Source organism: Vanacampus margaritifer, chromosome 16, assembly GCF_051991255.1.
Source record: "Vanacampus margaritifer isolate UIUO_Vmar chromosome 16, RoL_Vmar_1.0, whole genome shotgun sequence".
Taxonomy (NCBI): domain Eukaryota; kingdom Metazoa; phylum Chordata; class Actinopteri; order Syngnathiformes; family Syngnathidae; genus Vanacampus; species Vanacampus margaritifer.
In genome coordinates, this window is record NC_135447.1 from 12,127,184 (window position 1) to 12,149,322 (window position 22,139).

The 22,139-nt window shown below is 41.5% G+C and overlaps 3 protein-coding genes across 9 annotated transcripts in view; 1 reads left to right on the forward strand and 2 right to left on the reverse strand.

Moving 5' to 3' along the window:
• On the reverse strand, positions 1 to 18,796 carry stim1b (stromal interaction molecule 1b). 2 transcript variants are annotated; one of them, XM_077547557.1, is made up of 14 exons: positions 13,274 to 18,795; positions 12,856 to 12,963; positions 9,441 to 9,571; positions 9,243 to 9,357; positions 9,035 to 9,146; positions 8,820 to 8,935; positions 7,494 to 7,668; positions 5,610 to 5,787; positions 5,362 to 5,529; positions 5,146 to 5,246; positions 4,149 to 4,384; positions 1,545 to 1,631; positions 1,267 to 1,330; positions 1 to 824 (listed from the first exon to the last, which is right to left on the reverse strand). In XM_077547557.1, the coding sequence occupies exons 2-14, from the start codon at positions 12,959 to 12,961 to the stop codon at positions 446 to 448; spliced, it is 1,968 nt and encodes a 655-aa protein (XP_077403683.1). In that variant the 5' UTR covers positions 12,962 to 12,963; positions 13,274 to 18,795; the 3' UTR covers positions 1 to 445. The 2 variants fall into 2 exon arrangements, with proteins under 2 accessions (XP_077403683.1, XP_077403684.1); XM_077547558.1 differs by lacking the exon at positions 12,856 to 12,963 and having other exon boundaries at positions 13,274 to 18,796.
• On the forward strand, positions 14,348 to 20,652 carry rhogb (ras homolog family member Gb). Of its 4 annotated transcripts, none has more exons than XM_077547565.1 (5): positions 14,348 to 14,444; positions 18,483 to 18,549; positions 18,651 to 18,791; positions 19,059 to 19,229; positions 19,289 to 20,652. In XM_077547565.1, exons 3-5 carry the CDS (start codon positions 18,663 to 18,665, stop codon positions 19,562 to 19,564), a joined length of 576 nt encoding a protein of 191 aa, XP_077403691.1. In that variant the 5' UTR covers positions 14,348 to 14,444; positions 18,483 to 18,549; positions 18,651 to 18,662; the 3' UTR covers positions 19,565 to 20,652. The 4 variants fall into 4 exon arrangements, with proteins under 4 accessions (XP_077403691.1, XP_077403688.1, XP_077403690.1 ...); XM_077547564.1 differs by lacking the exon at positions 14,348 to 14,444 and adding an exon at positions 14,912 to 14,987; XM_077547562.1 differs by having other exon boundaries at positions 14,366 to 14,444; positions 18,483 to 18,791.
• pgap2 (post-GPI attachment to proteins 2) overlaps positions 20,622 to 22,139 on the reverse strand; it is a 10,084-nt gene continuing 8,566 nt past the window's right edge. Inside the window, exons 6-7 of one of the 3 annotated variants that reach the window (XR_013288714.1) lie at positions 21,897 to 21,959; positions 20,622 to 21,714 (exon numbers count right to left, since the gene is read on the reverse strand). The gene's annotated coding sequence lies outside the window, so the exon portion shown is untranslated. Of the gene's footprint in view, positions 21,960 to 22,139 lie in introns of all 3 variants that reach the window. The other 2 variants (XR_013288715.1, XR_013288713.1) reach the window with 2 other exon arrangements.

Genomic DNA, 22,139 nt, shown 5'->3' on the forward strand with positions numbered 1-22,139 from the left:
TTGTCATATTGTTATTGCAGTTACATTATTTATTAATACATAACATTTTAAATAACACATTTTTTAAACGTCTACAAAAAGTGGACATGTGACAAATAAAATTATTTTTTGTTAGCTTTACATAAATACTTTTCACTTTGTTCAGAGTAAATATAGTTGACGTCACATCCTGGGTCGGACATGACACATACACACACAACCTGATTTATGACGTGTGTGTGTGTGTGTGTGTGTGTGTTTGTGCGCACCTTTGTATGCTGCCTTCAGATGTCAACACGCAAGTGTGACAACTTGAGCATGTCACACATGTCCTCCTTTCAAGTTCTTAATTGTTCCCTAAATCCACTAAAGCCATTTTTTTTTCTTTGGTTAAAGTTTCTGTGAAGTGGAGGTACAGTTTTGCCACCAACTAGCAGAAAGTGTGAGTTTGTGAGCTTCAGTGACGTCATTTCTTCTTCTTGAAGATTTTATTGAAGGCGTTTCTGCGCCGGCCGCCCCCCGACGACTCGCCCTCCTCGCGTCCGTCCTCCGCGGGGCTCCACCCGGGGGGCGTGTGGACGGCCGAGAACAGGACGGGGCTGTCGGCGGCGGCGGTCGTGATGCACAGCGAACGAGTGGAGCAGGAAGAGGCCAGGACGGCGGCCGAGATGCCTCGCAACTCCCCCAGGCTTGAGCTCTTCTCCAGACTTCCTCCTCCTCCTCCTCTCATCCTGGGGCTCTGAAGCCGATTGGACAAGAGGTGTGTCTTGGAGCCGTACGGGCTTCGTGATTCGCTGTGAGAGTGCGGGAGGGGGGAATCCGAGTCGGAGCGATCCATAATATCCCTGAGGGAGGAAAGGAATAGTTTGGATCATTTCCGCTTCCATTTTTGCAGTCAACAGCACACAACACGTCAATGGCACACAACAGGGCCGAGCCGGGTGAGCGAGGTACCCCGAGCTGCCGGAGCGACAGCGCCGCCTCCGGCTGGCCAGCGCCGTAGATTGGACGAGCAGAGAAGAAAAGCGAGCCGTTCCCTCCATGTAGGAATTGGACGACGTAAACAGAGGAGGAGGAGAGAGAGGGTGGCAACAGGGTGAAAAAAGGGCCGAGTGAGGAAGTGAGGCCGGGTAGACGGAAGGGTGAGAGAGGGAGGAGAAAAGAGGCGGGGCCGGCACAGGGAGGAATTCCAGCTGGCCAATGGAGTGGCTGCGTTTCTGCCGCGCGTGGCCCCCGGGAGCGCTGACAATCGGGCCGCACCCTTCCTGTTGATTTCCGTCTACCAACCTCTGAGAGCTGAACATCACCGCCGAGTCTCCCGTCCGTTGCTGCGGGGGCATCAGACTCTGAGCTGGGAAAAACAAGAAGACTCATTTACACATCACTCACAAAAAGGGGACCTGGTTCCATCTGGGTTCGGTTCGTCTGCAAATTTCACCCCAAAGTCCAACATCACAAACTTTTTAGGAGTACGTCAAGTAGTGCATTTAGTGAACACTAAAGTAACTCCATGAAAAAGGCACATTGAGAACATGAGTGTCGACGGTGGAGAGGGAGGAGCTAACCGGAGAGCTTCCACGGCGATTGGTTGTCCGCAATGCCGCTCAGTGGCCAGAGGTCGCTCACTCGTCGGTCCATCTGCCAGGCTGCATCTAGAGGGAGCCAATCAGGAGAGAAATGCTAAGAGATGGCCAAACAGAGCGTGCTCCATCCTTAAAAAAAAAAAAAGTGCTTTCATGCAGACTCTTTCGATTTCAGTGTTTGGTTAGAGATTTTTGTGATCAAGAAGCACCCAAGCCAGCATTATGAAGTACTTTTATGTGGACTCTTTCAATTTCAGTGATCAAGAAGTGACCACTAATTATGGTAAAGTGCTTTGATGAGGACTCCTTCCATTTTCGTGATTGAGAAATACCCACAGAATCACGTGCTTTAACTCATTTGCCCCCAAAAACGTATAAATACGTTCTATTTTAAATATTACCATGCTCCCAAAGACATATTTATACTTTTTTATACGTTTTTTTTTTAACTCTTTCACTGCCATGGACGTTAAAAGACGTCAAGTAAAAACCTATGGAGGGCCGCCAATGACGTTAAAAGACGTCATCCAATTTTTTTTATTTTTTTTTTGAAACGGGTGGAGGAAAGCCTTGCCCAGCTGTGGTGAAAGTTTCAAGCAGTCTAGATACCCCTAGATGGCAGCAATGACTCTCTTTTGACAAGATTGGGTAGGCGTCAGGAGAAGACGTGAGGCGGCGCTAGAGGGGACAATGGCTGGGGAAGGGAAGAGAAGAGAACATGGCGACCGGTTTGCAAGCAGCTCACGCTAGAGCAGTTTTTTTCAAAGACGAAAAGCATCGACCAACGCTAAAGAGCACATTGATGACGACGATGATCATCATCGATGATGATGATGGTGACTCCGAGGTTGGAAGCGTTGACGCAGCAGTAGAAGACGTGAGGCGGAGCTAAATGGCTGAGGAAGCGAACAATGGCGACCGGTTGCAAGCAGCTCACACTTGGGAATTTTTTTCAAAGACGAAAGGCATCGACCAACGCTAAAGAGCACATTGATGACGACGATGATCATCATCGATGATGATGATGGTGACTCCGAGGTTGACGCCGAAGTTGGAAGCGCTGACGCGGCGGCTATGACGACGTCATAAAGGTTCACGGGCTAGCGATGCTAACACCGGAAAACGCGGAACACGCTCGGGCGGACGTTCAATCGGATGACGAAGAGTGCCCCGAGTCCAATGCATATTCATCGGAGGAGTGGGTATAGTCTGCTACTTGCTATTCCCCGGAAAAAAAGGCCGTCAAGAAAGTGTAACGTCTGCACGCGAAACGGACAATCGAAGTGAAACGTATGTTGTGCAAATCCTGCTCCGTCTCCTTGCACGCAGGGCAGTGTTACAAAAAGAAAAACTGTATTTGAAACATCCACATAATTGTAAATAGTACCACAGTTGCACACATTTGTAAATAGTTTGCGAAATTGTTACACTGTTGAATGGAAATAAACGTATTTTGCAATCTAAAAACACTTTTTCATTGTTGGTGGTGGTGCATTACAGAAGTAAAGCACTATTTAGGTGTTTGTGGCATCATTCATGGACAAAAAGAAGTGTAGAATTCACTAGAGTGCATGAAATAACATCGTTTCACAAAAAGCTCTTTTTCTCCGCTTTTTGTTTCAAAACAGAGCATTTCGGTGAAACTAACCATTTTCTATTGTTGATTACTGAAGAACGGAATAAGGTAGAAACAAACTTTTTTTTTCTGATTAAAAATGAAAGTTCAGTCTTTCATTTGGTAGTATGTGTGTTTCCATAGTCCAAACACAACATTTTCTGTGGACCTTGAAAGATCAGTCAAAATGTCTTAAATCGGCTGGCACTGGCGACATCCCGTTTCTGAAAACGTCTGGCAGTAAAAGAGTTTATGCTAGAGCATACAGAAGGCTTTGATGCAGCCTCTGAATTGCACAACATGGTTGAAGCAATGGGAGTTATTACAAAAAAAGGCCAGCAGGTGGCAGCAGAGTATAAGAGATCAGGCAGGGCCATGTTGCAAAAAGCTCTTTCCCCACTGTTTTAAAAAGATTTGTGAATAATGATGAAACGTAGCTATATTCTAATGCTATTTGCTGCAAAATGGAAACAGATAGAAATATACTTTTTTTCCTGATGAAAGAAGAGACTCTAATCTTTGTTTTGGTAGGTTCTATGTTTTTTTTATAGCAATAGAACACAATATTCTGTGGGCCTTACAAAATCAGTCAAAATCCAGTAACAGCCGGGAGCAAAGGGGGTTGCTTCCGTGAAAATGGCTGGGAGTGAATGAGTTAATGTGGACTTTTTCAATTTTAGTGATCGGAATGCATTGTCAAGTGCACAATCTTTCAGTGTCACTGATTGCAAAGAGACTACCAATTATGGCAAAGAGCTTAAATGAGGTCTCTTTCAATTTCATTGTTTGGTTAGGGTGCGTTCATGTAAAAAAAAATTAGAAACACAAGGTTCGACTCGGTAAATGGGCTCCTCCTATATTGCTTATTTAACCCTAGAAATTGCAATCACTGATCATTATAATTATGAATAATAATCATAGGTAAGTGAATATTTGCCATATTCCACGTGGAGTGATTGCACTCAACTCACATTTGAGCGTCCCGGGTGACAGGATGTCCTCGTCCATGTCATCCAGATCGTCTGACAGGAGGAGGTGCTGCGGCGTGGCCGGTCGCAGGCCCAGGAATGACGGGTCCAAATTGAGGGCGGCGGCCAGCGCACCCAGGCCTGGGTTGGTGACCAGACAGAAACCCGTCAGGTTCTCGATGTTCTGCCAGCGGTGCAACTTCTCTCGCAGCGCAGCCGTCACATCGGCCAGGGCCTGCCTGGACGACACGTCAGGATGTTGATTTGAGGTATGCACGACTTCATACATTATTTGTAACTAGGAGCGTCAGGTGATTAAAATTTTTAATCGTTATTAATCGTATGGCTTCAAAAGTTAACTCACGATTAATCGCAAATTTTGCCTCTGTTCTAAATGTACAATAAAATATTTTTTCCTTTGTTTTCATACTCCTGTTAACATAAAAGTGGGAAAAAATGTATAGAAATATGGCTGCATCTTTTAGTCAATAATACAGCAATTTCATAATAATTCATAAAATTGAGTTAAGGTTAAAAAGATGTGCAATACTGTACTGTAAAAAAACGAGTGTGATATTGTTGAGGTCATTTTTCTGCCACTAGATGGCATAATTGCATTCGTTAGACATTGGTGACAGCCCAGAGCATTTTTTTTTCATATTAAGAGCTATCTAATCTTTAACATAAAGTAACTTGTGAAATTCTGCATTTTTTAAATTGTAAAATACAACTTGACCCCAGTCTCCACAAATATATGCATTATTATTACATTTATTACTGCTAAATCTTGACGTGGATGTGTTGCAATTGGAATTCCCCCCAGTACAGGCTTTCCAAGTAAGGGATGATCATTAATCGTGCGTTCAATTTTTTTTCCCAAAAATACTGCCGTTAATAAAGGAACTTTAGATTAACTCAAAATGACATTGACATGAAATTTTGACAACCCTGTTTGTAACATTTTGAATGATGGTAGCACCATGGGTCAAAGGTCACTAACTTGGCAGAAAGGATCTTGTGGTCTACGTCATCTAGCGAAGAGCTGTGGGCCACATGAAACGTTCCAAATAGAGAACTTCTCTTCTTTTTGATCTTCTCAGCCTGAAATGTCACCAAAATGGTCGTTGTTAGGGTCATAGCGAGTGCTGACGAATCTTCCCGGCCGGGCGATGATGCACATGGATGCGCTGCTACAATTAATCCGAGGGGTCCTCACCCCCTCTCTCGCTTGCAGCAGCTGCCTCTCGGCACTCTGCCTCTTGATGTTGTAGTACTGAACTTCGATCTCGTGCGTCAGCTGCAGCCACATCTGCAGCGCGTCCGGCGGCGACCAGTGAGCCCGCGACTCCAGCTCCCTCTCGGCCTTTTTCAGCGCCGTCCTCACCTGCGGGGGCACAGATGTTGACAAGTAAACGCTTGCAGGCGTGTGAGACGCAAGCTGCGGTGCGTTGGCCCGCCCTCCACCTGCTCCAGTTCTTCCTCGGCGTACTTCTGCCGACTCCTCTCGTTCCCGGTGCCCTCGCGCAGCTCACGGATCCGCTGGGCTTCCTGCTTGGCCGCGTTGATCTCGTTCCTCAGCTCCTCCTCCACTTTCACTTTCTCCACTTGAACGCAGCGCTGGTCCTCCTGCGCCTTTTGCAGCCTCGCAACAATAACGGACACTTTGAAATTAGTAGTCGACCAATCAGTTTTTTTCAAGGCAGATACCAATACTGATTATTAGTAGTCAAAGAGACCGATAACCGATATTTCAAGCCGATATGTATTTGCAGTAAAAGAGAAAATATTAGCGTCAACATTTTTAAAAACGACTTTTCTTTTAATGTTAATTCATTTGCTCCCAAAAACCTATAAATACGTTCTATTTTAAATGTTTTAAGTGTCCCAAAGACATATATATACGTTTTAATGTTGTTGTTGTTGTTTTATGCTAGACTCAGCTAGAGCATACAGAAGGCTTCGATGCAGCCTCTCAACTGCACAAAATGGTTGAAGTAATGGTAGTTATTACAAAAAGGGCCAGCGGGTGGCAGGAGAGTAGAAGAGATCAACCAGGGCCATGTTGAAAACAAGCTGCCTTCCCCACAATTTAAAGCAGATTTGTGAATAATGATGAAACTTAGCTATATTTTTATGCTAATTGCTACAAAATAAAACTTTTTTTTCCTGATGACAGAAGAGACTCTAATCTTTCTTTTGGTAGGTTCCATGTTTTTATAGCAATAGAACACAATATTCTGTGGGCCACGCAAAATCAGTCCAAATCCAGTAAAAACAGCTGGGAGTGAAGGGGGTTGCTTCAGTGAAAATGGCTGGGAGCGAATGAGTTAAACATATAAAGAATTGACAGCTTTGTTTAAAATTTCTAACAAAAAATACACAGAGCTTCCAGGGCCATAAGCATGTGCTCAGCTAAATTTAAAACTAAGTAAATAGTTCCTGGAAGTTTTCTACTGTAAATAAAGTTTTTCCAACATTTCAACATAACTTCCTAATTGTATTAATTAATTTATTTATTAAATTAAAAGTGTAGGGAGCTCCCAGTGTCAGCAGCATTTTTTTTATGAAGTGGAATTTTAAATAAATCCATAAATAAAAAGTTCCCTGTATCTCACTGAACGACAAATGCATGTGAATGTATGTAAGCTACTTTTGGGTTTTCTTCAGGGTTCGTTTCAAAAGATCTTCACAGATAGTGAAAAATTGTCTGAATATGTTCAAAATGTCTTTGCGACAAGTAAAAATTGTTTGTAAACATCTTACAAATCTTTGATGACAACCCCAAATTTGCTAAGTTTGCAAGCATTCACCCCACCATGAGATACATACAGCTTTATCGGCCTTTATGCCGATATTTGTCAAAATGCCAAAAATTGTCACCGAAGATCAGTCCGGCTGATCATCGATCCCTATTTGAAATACACGAGAACTTCCTCAGAGAGAAAAAAAAGAACACAAGTAATTGAATATATCCATAAGCAGCAGGTGGCGCTGTGACCTGAAGAGGAAATTGTGTCATGGGCACATGAGCACCTGTTTGAGTCCAAATGACTGACACTGGATCAGTGGAGCAGCTGAATATACGACAATAGAACGTCATTGTGACGGAACAACTAGAAAGGAGTCTGTAGCATTAATCCCATTGTGTGTGTGTGTGTGTGTGTGTGTGTGTGTGTGAGTGTGTGTGTGTGCGCGCGCGTGTGTGTGTATGGCAGGCATAGGAAAGACTATTTAGCGAGCTCCTCCTTGTCTCTCTATGCCCTTAAAAGGAGTTTAAAAGTGGAATCTTGTTGCCTGCTGGTCACGCGCTCCGATTTGTGAGTCTCACGGTTCCGTTTTTGAACTCACTTCTCCTGCATGTCCAACAGGCTCTGCTCGGCCCTCTGAAGACCCTCCAGGTCCTTCATCAGCTTGCCCAGGTCGTCCCTGGACCTTCTCGTCTGGACGTAAGCAAACCAGCAGCCGCCCAGCGCCGCCAGGATGGACACGCCCAGCACAAGGTCCTTCCACCGGTTCTGTCGGCCTAGTTTCACACACACATAAAAAAAAAAATGAAAAAACACACGCACGGGTTTATATAAATAGACGGGGAGACCGTCATGCAGTGATGGAGTGTTTGCTAAAAAGAGTTTTTGAACCCCGAATGCACTTTCAGCCTGGTTTTAGTCTTGAGTTTTATATGAACCTTTTCTGGTGTGTTGATTATTTCAACAAAATTTAGAGTGGGTGTTGACTTCCGGATAGATTTTAACTGGCTTTGCACAAATGCCTGCTCTGGGAGTTCAGTGTTGTCATCAGTTGTGGTAGTAGCAGGCCTTCCGTCAAATCAAATAGAAAAAGAAAAGTGTGCAGTGACTTTTAGGGCACTGTTTATAAAGTGTCTCAAAACTGAGTGCACTTGTCACATTTTACTAAATACTTTATCTTCATCAGACATGAAGAAATGAAACATGTAAAGAAGTCAGTTACAACTTGTACAAAACAGTGGCAACACAAAAGTGAGTACACCCCTAAGTGAAAATCTCCAAATTGGGCTCAAAGTGTCAAGTTTTCACAATTTGCCACTGGAACCTATTTCTGGCGATTTTCAACCGCCGTTCCAGAAATATTCGCCAGCAACACCATCACCGAGTCCGCAAAAAAAAAAAAAATCTTCTACCATGAACCCGGTCCCTGGCAGTACAATTTTGTACACAAGACTGCCACCTACAGGGTTGGAGTAGAACAGTCCCAGCATGCACTTGTTAGTGTGAATGCTTGTTGTTTCTAACCTTTATTATTACTATGATGATTATTATTATTATCCTCTGTACTTATTATTCTCCACATTTTTCGGCTACTGGCTATACTTCCAATTTACACCGTTCAAATTTCAACATGCTTCACAAATTCACGCCTACCTGGGAATATATCATCTGATTCCACCTTACTTACGGTTTTTGCACAATTTAACGTTTAATATCAAATTTTCCCCATTAATTTTCAATGGGACTGACATGAAACTTGTTTTTATTCATTTATCATTCAACTACTTCCACATGGATTCAGCTTTCAGCATTCACACACAATTTCTCCTGAAATTGCACTTTTTGTCTTGTTAAGAATTGTTTGGCCCGAGCTGAGTTCTGCACTCTATCAAGTGATGTTTGGCAGAACAGGAAGTGTTAAGCATACCTGACGGCGGTCCAAAGAGCACCGTATCCAGCGCCTTTAGCTGGAGCTTCTGAGCGTGACTGCGCTCTAAAATTTTCAACACCGCCGCGGTCAGGGTGGTGTTTTTCACCGCCAGCCTATTGGAGAAAGACAAGGATGAGGTCACACGAGCCCTCCAGCTCGCCCCATCAACGTGCCCTCGCAGGCCGAGTGTGACACGTACAGGTGAGCGTTACCTTGGCAACGCCTTGCCGTCCAGCCCGTGTCTCCGGAAGCTTTCGGCGTACTGGGGGAGCTCCACGCTGAGTTGCAGCCACTCCTCCACCTGCTCGCCTGTCCAGTTGTACACTGGACACATACGTTGACGAGAGAACTGTAAAAGTTCTGGGGATCGGATCGTTCCGGGAAGCGGACCCGCCTCCTCTCGCATTTTCATGAACTCACCTTCTGAGTTCTTCCAGGCGTCCCACATGTCCTGCACGCTGATGTGCAGGTCTGCACGGTGGAAGTTGCTGTGCTTGGCTTTCGAGTCGTGATACTTGAGATCCTCTCGCAGAAACTGACAAAAAAAGTCCAAACATGAGGTAAGCTAAGACGCCTCGAGTGACTTTTTCTTTTTGTGTGCGCGCGCGCGCGCGTCACCTCGTCCGTCTCGGCCGCGTCCACCGTGCCGTCGGCGTCGTCGTCCATTTGCTTGTGGATGCTGCGGATGGCCTCGAAACTCAACAGGGCGTTCTCGTCCTCACAGGACTGACGGTCCATTACGCACAGATCTACAACGCACACCATGAAAAGTCTACACACCCTTGTTCAAATGCATAAGTTTTCATGATATAAAAAATACATAATTTCAAAACTTTTTCCAACATTAATGTCATCTAGTATGATTACAACTCAATAGTTGTGAAAAGGAAGTCGGCACACATCTACCACCATTTAAAGTGCCTCTAAATGTTCTAGTAGGCTTTTCCTGATACTTTTGTTTGGGCTGTGCAATTAATAGAAATTCAATTACAATTTCAATTATTACACTCAACAGTTACAAAATCTGAATAATTGTGAACAAAATTTAAATAAAAGGTTATTAATACAAATTTAGAGTTGTTTAAATTTATATACTTGCACCTTTTTTATTTTAAAATGACTAATAAATGTTTGTTGGTAGAAACTTGCATAATTATAGTGTTTCAAAGAAATGTATGTCGTAATATTTTTACACAAACATTTTCTTGTTTTGTACTAAAAAACAAACCATTGTCCTAATCGTGATCTCAATTATTACCAAATTAATCTTCATAATCAAGCAGCCCTAATTTTTGTCATCACGTCTAAAATTTGACCTCATTTTGAGCATTTGCCAGATTCAGCTGTTCAATAAATGCAATTGTAATGTTTGGGAAATGTTAACTGTAATAAATAAGTGTAAATATAATACACACTAATTTTGGACAGTGCTAACAACCACACCAGCACAATCTTTTGACATCCAAAATACCAGCCGTTTTTCAACTAACAAAACAAAAACAAAAAAAGAACAATAATACTCAGTTTTTCAATGCAACAATTTTTGATTTATGGCAGCATTAGTGGTTTGTACATTCGCCACAGTTGAATGGTTCTGGGTTTGAATCTCAGCTCAGGCCTTGCGTGGGTTTTCTCCAGTTACGCGAGTATTACAGTATGTTAGCTTCTTTGAAAAATGTCAATAGTTTTTTTTTTCTATGCTCCCTGCAGCCATTACAAAAAAAAAAAAAGTGTTTCATGTACCGGTATCTAATAAAGTAGCTGGCAAAAAAACAAAACAATAATGTGCTTGCGGTAGTAGTAGTAGCTCACAGTTAGCAGTTAGCATGCAGTCGCCATCTTATGCCTTCCACCGCCCTGGTTGCCGTGACAACTGAGTTGACTTGAACACATCACAGCAAAAACGTTATGCCTACATTTGGTCATTTGGGCCTCTTGTCTGGATGATCGCTGGGCTGTGTGTGTGTGTGCGTGTGTGCGTGCATGCGTGCGTGCGCATGAGCTCACAAGCCATAATAGAAAGTAGAAGACAAACACACTTTGTCCAGGTTTGAAGTCACTGGGATTCATCTGGGAAGGACAAACTTTAAACAGACTGTAAATCATCAGATACCTTTCCAAGTTCAGCATCCAATCTCGTATGAGTCTGTTTATTTATACAGCGTATAAATGACTTTTGCTGCTCACTGGGGAAATACGTGGATTCTTGTACACGACAGACGAGTACGTACAGTGCAGTCAGCTCACGCCTCACTTGTTTCTATTTCTTTTATTTTCTGAAACCTTCCACAATGCCTTGCTAATAGGAAAGCTAGAATTGGTGTCAAGGAAGTACAGTAGACCTACGAGTGGCCCATTTAAGATTTTCCAAGTTTTTTTCTTTTTTGGAGCAGATTAAAGAGTGATTCAAAGTCATCTAGTAGGATGCCACTAAACTGCTTGCTGATGTACACACACACATTTATGACATCCAGTCTACAATTTAACCCAGCTGAAAGGCGGCTTATGTGCTGCTGTTTTGGTTAGCAACAGAGCTAATGTTAGCGCGCAAACAATAGCATCCATGACCAGAGTCAGTTGAAAAAAAAAATAAGTGAGGCATCTATTTGAGGGAGGCGTTTATTTGTCTTAAGTGGATCAGCACCTAATTGGGGGAAAGCGTCGAGTAGACGAGTCTATTCAAGGGACGAAAAGGAAACGAGAGATCCAGAGTGGAAACTGAGCGGACGTTGTTTTGTTTGGGCAGTGGAAAAGCTCTCTGCGCTCATCAACGCTGTCCGTCAAGTTGACACTCACTCAACTGTACATCACCCACAAAAAAAAAAGAAAGAAAAAAAAAAAGGTAAAGACAGACACAGAGGTGAAGTGACACCAGCGTTGCGTGAAAGGATTAACATCAACAGCTGGGAGGACAAAAATAAAGAAAGAGCAGGAAGGTCAAGTCAAAGTCGCCTGCCGTGTAACACCGACAACATTTTTCATCACATTTGACTCACAAAATCAAGACTTTGTTCTGCCTCAAGCAAATTTCCATCATTCCATTCATTTTCTGTAGGACTTTGAGAGCATCGTGGCCAAAACTGCACAATTGCGGAAGAAATACACCCGCACAACTGCACCTTGACAAACATTGACATAACCAACTTGTTGCAATGCAAAAAAAAACACGACCCCTGGTGTTCTTGTTAGGAAACAACACTTTGAGGTGAGAGGAAATTCATGAGGGACAAAGAATATTTGAGAAGCTCTTGACTTTCCACTTTTTTTTTGCCACATGTATGTATTCCGCTTAGATGAGCTATCAAACTACGCTCAATAGGATCATTGAGAATGCTAACAAGTAATGTTCATTTTAAATCTCCTTGCGAAATGATGTACAGTAATGAACACCAAAAACACAACTAACACAGAGACTTTATTTGCAGTAAATACGAATCTATTTGTGTCACAAGCTTTCCTTCCTGTGACGCCGTACGGAAGCTGCGGTGAGCTGCATGCTAACCACGAGCTATCGCACTCATGTCATGCCGTCATCGTATGCAAATGATTTCCTTTAAAACACTTTCTGAACTTTTGCAAATGTTAACTTAACAAAATAACCACATAACTGCACCAGCTTAATATTAAAACATAATGGGAAACTACAGACGAACAATTAAATATTTGAACATAAATGATTAAAGGCAAGATAATGTAACAATATTCAAACGGGTCATGTATTCTTTATCCTCCGCTATGAGCGACTAATATTAGTGCGGCTTTCTGAGGAGTTTTGACCAGCTTCTTCCTCCTCCCATCTCCATGTGTGTATTATACTGCCCCCAGGTGGCCAAGGTGCTCACATCAGAAGGAACAGCACAGTGTCCATCGAATTGCAGCAAAAAATAAATAAATACATTTTTACTTTCAAATTATTGAAGTCAACATTACAAGACTCTCCATAACGTAAGCCGTACTTTTCCCACCGCAGAAATAATAGTGGAATGCTATTTACACACACACACACACACACGTGCAGATCTTTGTCCCCTACCTGATGCTTCTTCTGAATGGTGATGTTGGTGGTCCGGCTGGGCACGGTCACCCTTGCCCACACAGACGCTCAGGACACACACTAGCCACAAACACACACGCGCCATGTCTGGGGACCACCGACAGGACAGGACATGCGTCAAACATCTGATTCCATGAAAACAAATGCAACACTTTACATATACAAGCACAATGTTATGCAAAAAAAAAGTACTCTACTATTTCAAAAGTGGACACATTTGTACGAAGACATAAGACTTATGCAAGACTGATTTCAAATGATTTAGAAGAAGAGAACCCCTCCCCAAACATCAACATCTTCCATTTCCTCATAAGAAAATGGGAGCGTTTGTGCTGGAGGTCAGCCGTCAGTCAACATGCCTTGTGAAATGTGTCCACAAACTCAAGCCATCACTCACATGTGCAGCGGGGTCTCCTCTCTAATCCATCGGAGGCCTTTAGATCAGGTCCAAATAAGTGGACGAGCAAGACAAATCACCAACAAAGCGCCGCTGATGATGATCACACTCTTACTTCTTTGGCAGAGTCAAACTGAAACAGCTGCTGAGAGAGAGAGAGAGGGGGGGGGGGGGCATCCAGAGATCCGCCTGTGTTGCATTCAGGGACCCTCAACAAAAAATGTTTCCACATGATGTCGTCTCGTGCTCATTAATTGAAGTTCAGAAGTTGCCTGGTGCACATTGTTCAAAGTATTAACAGCTTTATTTACATAGGCATTTAAAAAAATTAAGTATCAGCAGCAGCAGCTTTTTTGCTTTTACAAGATTAGGGTTAGGGTTGTAAAAATTCAAAAGTTTAGGTTTAGATTTTTCAACAATAAAAATCACCAAAAACTATTATTATAATAACATTCAAATTAAAATTATTATGATTTTATTCTTGTAAGGATCTCACTTATTTTTAAACAATCACCATTTTGGGAAAAAAATATCACAAAAAAACCAAGTTGTTTTCACAATAGTCAAACTTTTCAATTGTCTAACTGTGTTACTTTTATAATTTTATTGTCACAAGATTACAACTTTTTATCATGACAAACTTTTTTTTCTAGGTTAAAAAAAAAAAAATTCTTGGAAGATTAAAAACTTTTCTCCAAAATATATTTGTTGCCAAATAATTCACGTTATTATATTTTTTCCACGAAAATATACAACTTTTTTACACACAAAAATAAGAATTTTCTCCCCCCAAAAATATTTTTTGTAAAAAAATATATATATATTATTTTAGCAAAAGCTAATTTCCCCCTCAAATAAATGCAACTTTCGTCCCTGAAAAATACAACTTTTGTCTAGCAAAATACTCTTTTTTCCTGGTGAAGATATGTTTTTATTTTCTTTCATAAAAAAATCGGACTTTCGAACCCATGCTTCCTAAAAAATATATATTTTTTAAATAATAAAATGTATGTTTTTTTTCCATTTTCTTTCTCCTCCCTTGTTTGTTTCAGGTTCTCTCATTTCCCACAGCAACTGGGACCGGAAGGCATCATTCAAATAATTCAATAGCGCCCCCTAATGATCAAAGATGGGACATGCGAATTCAGCTACAGAGGAAAACCAACTTCAAGTAAGCAGTAAAAAGAAAATGTTTGTTTTTATATTATATACACGAACCTGACAACCATTTTGGGATGTTTTAACTAAATGTAAGTGCACATGTATAAAGGAGTTACATATGAGGATAATAACAAGCTGAATTGATAGTCCACTGATTCCCTGTGTAGTATAGGTGTACCTCTAGTGATACACGGGCTCCCTCTAGTGATGTGCCAAAGAATCACTGCCTAAGTACAGTTTAGTTGTTTTTAACTTTTTAATAGTACATTTAATGCATTATTTGTAATTGCGTTTTCAAACTTCCAAACGCCAAGTGACAACAGACACGAGTCCTGAGATCCCCACTAGGCTGCACAAGCTCTTCACAAAAGATATGAATACCAGCACACACACACACGACACAACTCGACACGAGGCGGACAACAGTAAACTTCCTCTTCCTCCTCCTGCTGCTGCTTTTCATGCTCCACCCATGCACATTCACACAAAACATGTACAGACACACTGAGCGCAAGTCAACGCAGCCAGTGTGATCGAACAGGACTGATGACTGGTGAGTAGTTTTCATTCTGTACATGTGTGTCCGAATACATATTTTCATAACAGCAAACGGGAACAACGCTAACTTGAGGCAAGCAATGACAGAGAATGGAAATAATAACTGCTATTATTTATGACCCAATATTGCAACATTAGTACATGATTGCATTATTGATTGTGATTTAAACACAAGGCATAAACAGGTACTACAGTAAAAGGGGGGGGGGGGGTATGAATCAACTGTGTCAGAACAAAATAACAAAATGATCTGATTGGAACACATTTAGAATAAAGTGCTGCAATAATACTGATGATCAGTATAGCATTGTAATCTTTTAGTTGAATATTTTGGATTTATTATCATTATCATTATATCCGTTATGTTTGGATGGTGGCCTGATTTTGACAATCATATTCATTGTGGATGCTGTTGCTACTGGTTGGATGAAGACTAGCAGTGGACAAACCCTTCCTGCTTCACTTTCAACACACACACACACACACACACACGCACACACGCACACACGCACACACACACACACACACACACACACACACACACACACTAGTTCCTCTATTGTCAGAGTGTCTATGAGAGGCACAATTGTTAGCTAGATGACATCCTGTAAACTTGGACTTCAGTTGGAATATGAAATCAGCAGAAAGACGGCTTCAGCTATTCTGGATGCATCCATCTATTGCGCAGCATTGCTATACGGTGTACATCAACTAAAGCAAGCTAGTTTTCTTAGCTAGCGAGTCAGGGTCTAATCCTGCTATCATTGCTAGCTACTTATCTGTTTTTAGCCAACTAGTTTACATACATGATTGATCTAAATTAGCTTACGTACTTAGCTTATCAATTTTAGCAAGCTAGTTTTTGAATTACATGAATGGATCAGAGATAGCTACTTAGCTTAGTTTACTTATATGAATAAGTCTTCACTAGGGACTTACTGATTGGAGTAAACTAGTTTACGTATAATATCAATCTGTCTTGGCTAGCTATTTTAGCTTGCTAGTTTTCTTATGCTGTAATACCGATCTTGTCGATCTGCTTGGCTCATCTATTTTAGTAAGATACTTTACTTAAAGATTCCAACGATCTTATTTATCCACTTACATGATCTATTTTGTAAGTTAATCGCCTTGCAATATCACTATATGTATCTCGTTATTGTAGCTTTTTTGATCTGTCATGGCAGAAAAAAAAAGCTATTCGTCTTTAGCATAATGCTAATGGTATTCTTAAAATGTGTAGGCTGTACATTTGTTGTTGTCCAATAGCCAGCTCTTGCTTATCTAATTCAGCGGCCATTTTGTAGTGGGAATTTCCTCGCCTGTCGAGTTTGGGATTTCCGCCTATTTGCAAGAGCCCCAAAAATGAGATGACATAGCTGCAAAAATGTCAACGTTGCACCAATATTAGACATTTTCCCATGGAGTGTTTGTCGGAGGGATGAGGCAGTTCCTCAACAGGTCAGCAGACACAAAACCAGCGAGAAGTAAAAATAGAGAGCTCAGCTGACCAGATGGAAGTGTAACATTTCTTCTTACTTCCTTATAAAAAAAATTTTTTTTTTACACATTTTGGTACGGTCCCAAAATAGCTAAATATTATTATAATACAAAATATTTGTTGATCAATTAACTGTAAGTAACTAATGTAACTATAATTTACAAGTGTGAAAGCTGAGAGCTCACTTATCACTATCATGACTTTGCACCAGTTGCGTTTTGACACAACGAAATTGTTAATGAGTCACCCGGAGCCGCTGCACTTGACTGATATTTGTCCTTCTTCCTCCTTTTCCCCCCTGCTCGCAACACTTCCCCTTTCTTGCGCTCAATCATTTCTTCTGTCGGGGCCAGTTTACAGCTTCATCTGCTATGACGTTGTCGGGTTAGGAAACAACCTTCGCATATTTTACTTTAGCAAGAAACGTTTTTCCTATCGGGCCATCTTGAAAAAAATCTGATGAAACCATTGATTATCTTTTTGTCGTCGTCCTGAAGACGACGAGCGGAATGTTTTCAGGTTTTTTATTAGCGAGAAAACAAATTTCACAAAGCGCCTGGTCTTCATTTCAACACGAAAGCTTCCTTTTGTCAGTTTAACGTTTGAAGTTTCAACATGACAACATTTCAACACATTTTTTTTTCACTCGCATCGACATCTCTTGACAGCAAAATGAGCGTGCCCTGTGATTGGCTGGCGACCAGTCTAGAGTGTACCGCGCCAAAGTCAGCTGGGATAAGCTGCGACCTCAAAACTGGCTAAATAATAGTCAATGTGGTTTTTGTGTTTTTCTTTTTGGCACGATTCCCCGATCTAGTCTAGTCCACTAAAAAACTGCCGCATTCCAACATTTTTGGGGGAAGAGTAAGACTATGACTTAGAGAGTGGGTGGGAGGGCATCCTGGCAGCCTCCCTCCCAAATCAAGCTACTCCGGCTGGGAAATGGAGGCCAAATTTTGTGTGAGCAAAAGAAAAATGTGGATACCGAAAAACCAAACAGTTTGAAGTTTGTGGAAGGAGCGCGCTGAGCCGACCTCCACCCAAAGTGAGATGAGGGTGGGGCGACATCCCGGGAGTCTGGGCTGAGCTGCATTCTCACAGTTTGTATTTCATTCTTTGGCGCCACGTCCACTGGAATAATAAGATCACTTTTTCTAACGGCATGCAGCTCGATGCGAATTCCAAAGCCACGCGGGCCTCCAATTGAGTTACGAGCCCAGGTCTGGGTTGAAATGACACATGAATGTCACTCAAACCGACGGAATATCATTTCATCAAGTTGACTTGTCGGGATTAGTCAACATTTACAGTCCTGACTTGAAATAAGAGTTTCATTTAGGGCTGGGTATCCATTCTAATTTCCTGAATCCATTCGATTTCTATTCGCAAGAGTTCAGTGTGATTCAATTTTGATTCACTTCAATTCAATCCGATATCGATTTATGATGGCACATCAATTGTTCTTAAATGTCAAGGACATGAGAAAAACTCCAGATAAATTTTGCGGAGGTAGTAACTGGTCAAATGATTTAGTTGATTAATGAAAGTAACACATTATAATCACTTAAATGTTACACAAAATGGACATCAGCAAGGATGAGATGAAAATATTTTCATAATTCTAATTCAATATTTGTAAATATTAATTAAAAATATTCTGAATTGTTTTAAAGTGCAATAAGTCAGGTGTTTCATTAATGTAAGAAAATACTTTTGAATTCACGTAAATGTCAGTAAACAATAAGATACCCCCAAAAAATTAGCTGTTAAAATTCAATTTTCTTAGTAATTTATTGGAAAGAGATATATAAAATAATCAATTAATTATTCTAATTTGTTTTAAACCAATTTCATTCATTACGTGATAATTACTTTTTTGTTTTCATAATGACTCATTTCAGCCTTTTAGCCTTATGCTAAGGAAGTTAGCATTTTAAGATGACAAATGCAGTACTGACGCAAACAAACCCTCGACTTTTCTCTTCTCAGAAGCAAGACGATGGGACGAACTGTAACGAGTCTCTGAACAATTCATTGAATCCAGTCTGGTGGAAAGGTCAACGTAGTTTTAACATTTTGACTATATATTTTTTTTTTTAAATGATGGCGGGTGTGGGTGCCAATTACGCTACACTCACTGATGTGAACATGTTGCAGGTAGGTGCGATCATGCAGACAATCAAGTGCGTGGTGGTGGGCGACGGCGCCGTGGGGAAGACCTGCCTCCTCATCTCCTACACCACCGGCGCGTTTCCCAAAGAGTACATCCCCACCGTCTTTGACAACTACAGCAGTCAGGTGCGCATGCGCAGCAGCAGCACAAGTGCCACTCATCTGCGTTTGTGTCTGCCTGACTGCACTATACTGCCTCCCACTGGCCAACAAAGGCACTCCAGGAGCGAGAGTTATTGTAACATGAAATCATGATGCCATTCTGCTTGAATGCTAGTATTCTGTTTTTATAAAGTACAATATTATATATATATATATATATATAAATTGGGGAATGGGCTAGAACGAATTGACCTTAATTACTGAACTTACTAGTGCTCGTGGTGCGTTCAGGTGACAGTGGACAGCAGGATCATCAGCTTGAACCTGTGGGACACGGCAGGCCAGGAGGAGTACGACCGCCTGAGGACGCTTTCCTACCCGCAGACCAACGTCTTCATCATCTGCTTCTCCATCTCAAGCCCCGCCTCCTACGAGAACATCAAACACAAATGGCACCCTGAGGTGGGAAGACCCACGTCTTTGTTTTGGTGAGCGTTTGCTTACACTGGCTCGCCCGTCAGGTGTCACACCACTGCCCCGGCGTCCCCATCCTCCTGGTGGGCACCAAGAGCGACCTCCGAAACGACGCCGACACCCAGAGGAAGCTGAAGGAGCAGAACCAGGCGCCCGTCACTCACCACCAGGGCGCCGCGCTCGCACGCCAGATCCAAGCCGTGCGCTACCTGGAGTGTTCGGCGCTCAACCAGGACGGCATCAAGGACGTGTTCACGGAGGCCGTCAGGGCCTACCTTAACCCGGAGCCCGTCGTCACCAAGAAGCCTTGCGTGCTGCTCTAAGAACAACAACAAAAAACAAAAAAACAGGGCTCATTTGTGCTTCAGAGACTTGATGTTAGCTTTTCAAAATGTGATTTTGATTTTTTTTTTTTTAATGGCGACGAGGCACTCTCTCTCTCTCTCTGTCTCTGTCTCTCTCGCTATATATAAGTCATTTGAAACACATTAAAATAATACAAATAGATAACAACCCCCCCCCCCCCCCTCCCGCTAAACTAACAAACTTATCACCTCACAATATACATGAAAAATGTGCAACGTAAAATGAAGCCCATAGCTTCTAATTTCTTCAGCCAAAATGAGGCCTTTGGGAACACTTCCTCTTTTCTCTCCTTTTAAATTTAGTGAACACAACATTGTACTGCCACAGCGCCACCTAGTAACCAAGATAGGAATTACATCCCAAAACAAAGTACATCACGTTATAATTCAGCAAAAATACACAAACAAAAATAGCAGGTATTGAATCGTGACATTGGCCTAGTGGTTAACACATCTGCCTCACAGTTCTGAGATTTGCGGTCAAATCTCATCTCTGGTCTTCCTGTGTGGAGTTTGTCTATCCTCTCTAGATCCCTCCCACATTCCCAAAATATGCATGGTATGTTTGTAGAAGACTTTTAAGTGTGATTTGTCTTTATGTGCCCTGTGATTGGTTAGTGACTAGTCCAGGCTGCACGCCACTTCTCGGCTTTAGTCAGCTGGAATAGTCCTCAGATCCCTCTCGATAATTTTATAATTAAATTGTTTTAATATAAGAATATGGCAAAAGTGACTTTAATGGTGAAAAATGACAAAGAAGAAGATTTCCTGCTGAGGCACTTGGGGAGGAGGAGTCGACTGGCGATGGCGTGAATTCTCCTCCGTTTCCGGATGTGGCCTTTTCCTTCGCGGCGACTCCTCAGAAGCAGGAAACTGCTTCCTTTTCCTGACTGCAAACTATTTTCCCTTTTGCTCAAGCTGTCATCAAACTTTAGGAGGAACCTAGCGCCTTTCATGCCGTTTGGAAACTAAAAACACTGCTCTTAAAAAAGAAAAAAGACCCAAAATGCCATGATACAACATAATAAACATTTATTTGATCATCACACAGGGTGTCAACAAAGTCTCTTTCAGGTTTAAAAAATAAATAACAAAAGATTAGATCTGGTGAATTAACACCTTTGGCAAAAAGGCACAAGGTATTGTGGTATATTGCAGCAACATTGATACACAAACTCCACAAGGCAGCCACTGTAAAGTGGAAAGACACTTAATGGACAAGCTGTATTCTATCTTCGTATAACTTTATAAAAACTGAAATAACGCTTGACAGGAAAAAGTTCCCACAAAACAGACTTAGTGTGTACGGCGTACTCGAGCTGATCAACACATTGCGTAGTACCAAGACTGACCTGTGAGTGGCAGCAGCACAGGACATCACATACGTTTTTTCAAGAAGAAATAAATTGCTTCTATAATGAAACCTTTTCATTTGAGTAATAAATGTAGTACATACCCTTGATTTTTGGTTTGTCCAATTCACAATGTGACTGTACTGTTACATGCCTGAGGCATTAGATGGCAGCGTGAGCTAAACAATGCAGTCCTGAACCACTAAAGTCATAGATAAAGAAAAAGACTATTTGGATGGCTGAATTTGAGTAACCTGTCATAAAAGATTTCCGGTTACCAAAATTGATTTTAATTGTGAGAATAACCACTACATTGAATTTCCATGTTGTATTTGATCCTTTATGGATATTTGCACAGTCACAACACATTCATTTTCAAAGTAAACTATACAGTACTTGGAAAATATAATGAATGCTAGTGGGGGGAAATGACATTTGAAATTCAAAACAAATAGTTTTTACCAATATCAGGATACCACATCAGCTACATTTCCATAGAGCTTGTGATGCAAAAAAAATAAAAATGTGTGTACCTGTCTGTGTCTGGTCTGCTGCTAACTTTCACCTTCAAAACTCTGTCATTGTCTTCTTCCTTAGCAACCCAAACATCCATAAAAATTGCGTGTAGCTATGATTTGCTTTTTTTACAGTCTTCATTTTCTCCCCTGCGTCGTCCAGATCTTGCACCCTGCGTGTCCCTCGTCTCTCCATCCTGTTCTTGCCCACTTAGCATTCTCTGTATGCAGCTACCTCCCTCTTGAACATACATTCAAACGTTGTGTAAGGAAGTAGTTCCAAACTTTTCAAAACACAAGCACCATTTCTGAGGCGAATACATCAAATGTTGTCCTACACCATAAACTGTCCATGTGCACTATTCAATACAAGTAATCTAAAAGATGCTGATGGTCTCCATGACTACCTGATCATGTTCTCACCTGTTTCATCTTGCTTTCTCCCTTTTTCCTCTCTGTCTAGCCTCAAAGGGTTGCCAACCGTCCCTTGAAAACGGAATCGTAAAAATTGTAAATAAACCTAAGAGTATAAAAGCAAAATGTATTGAATAAATAATAAAATAGATTGAATAAATACACAAATGAATTGCCTGAGATGTGACAAATATTGTCAGTTTAGATTGCTAATGTGGTCCTTTTATCATTAAGACAATTTTTGTCTTCCCA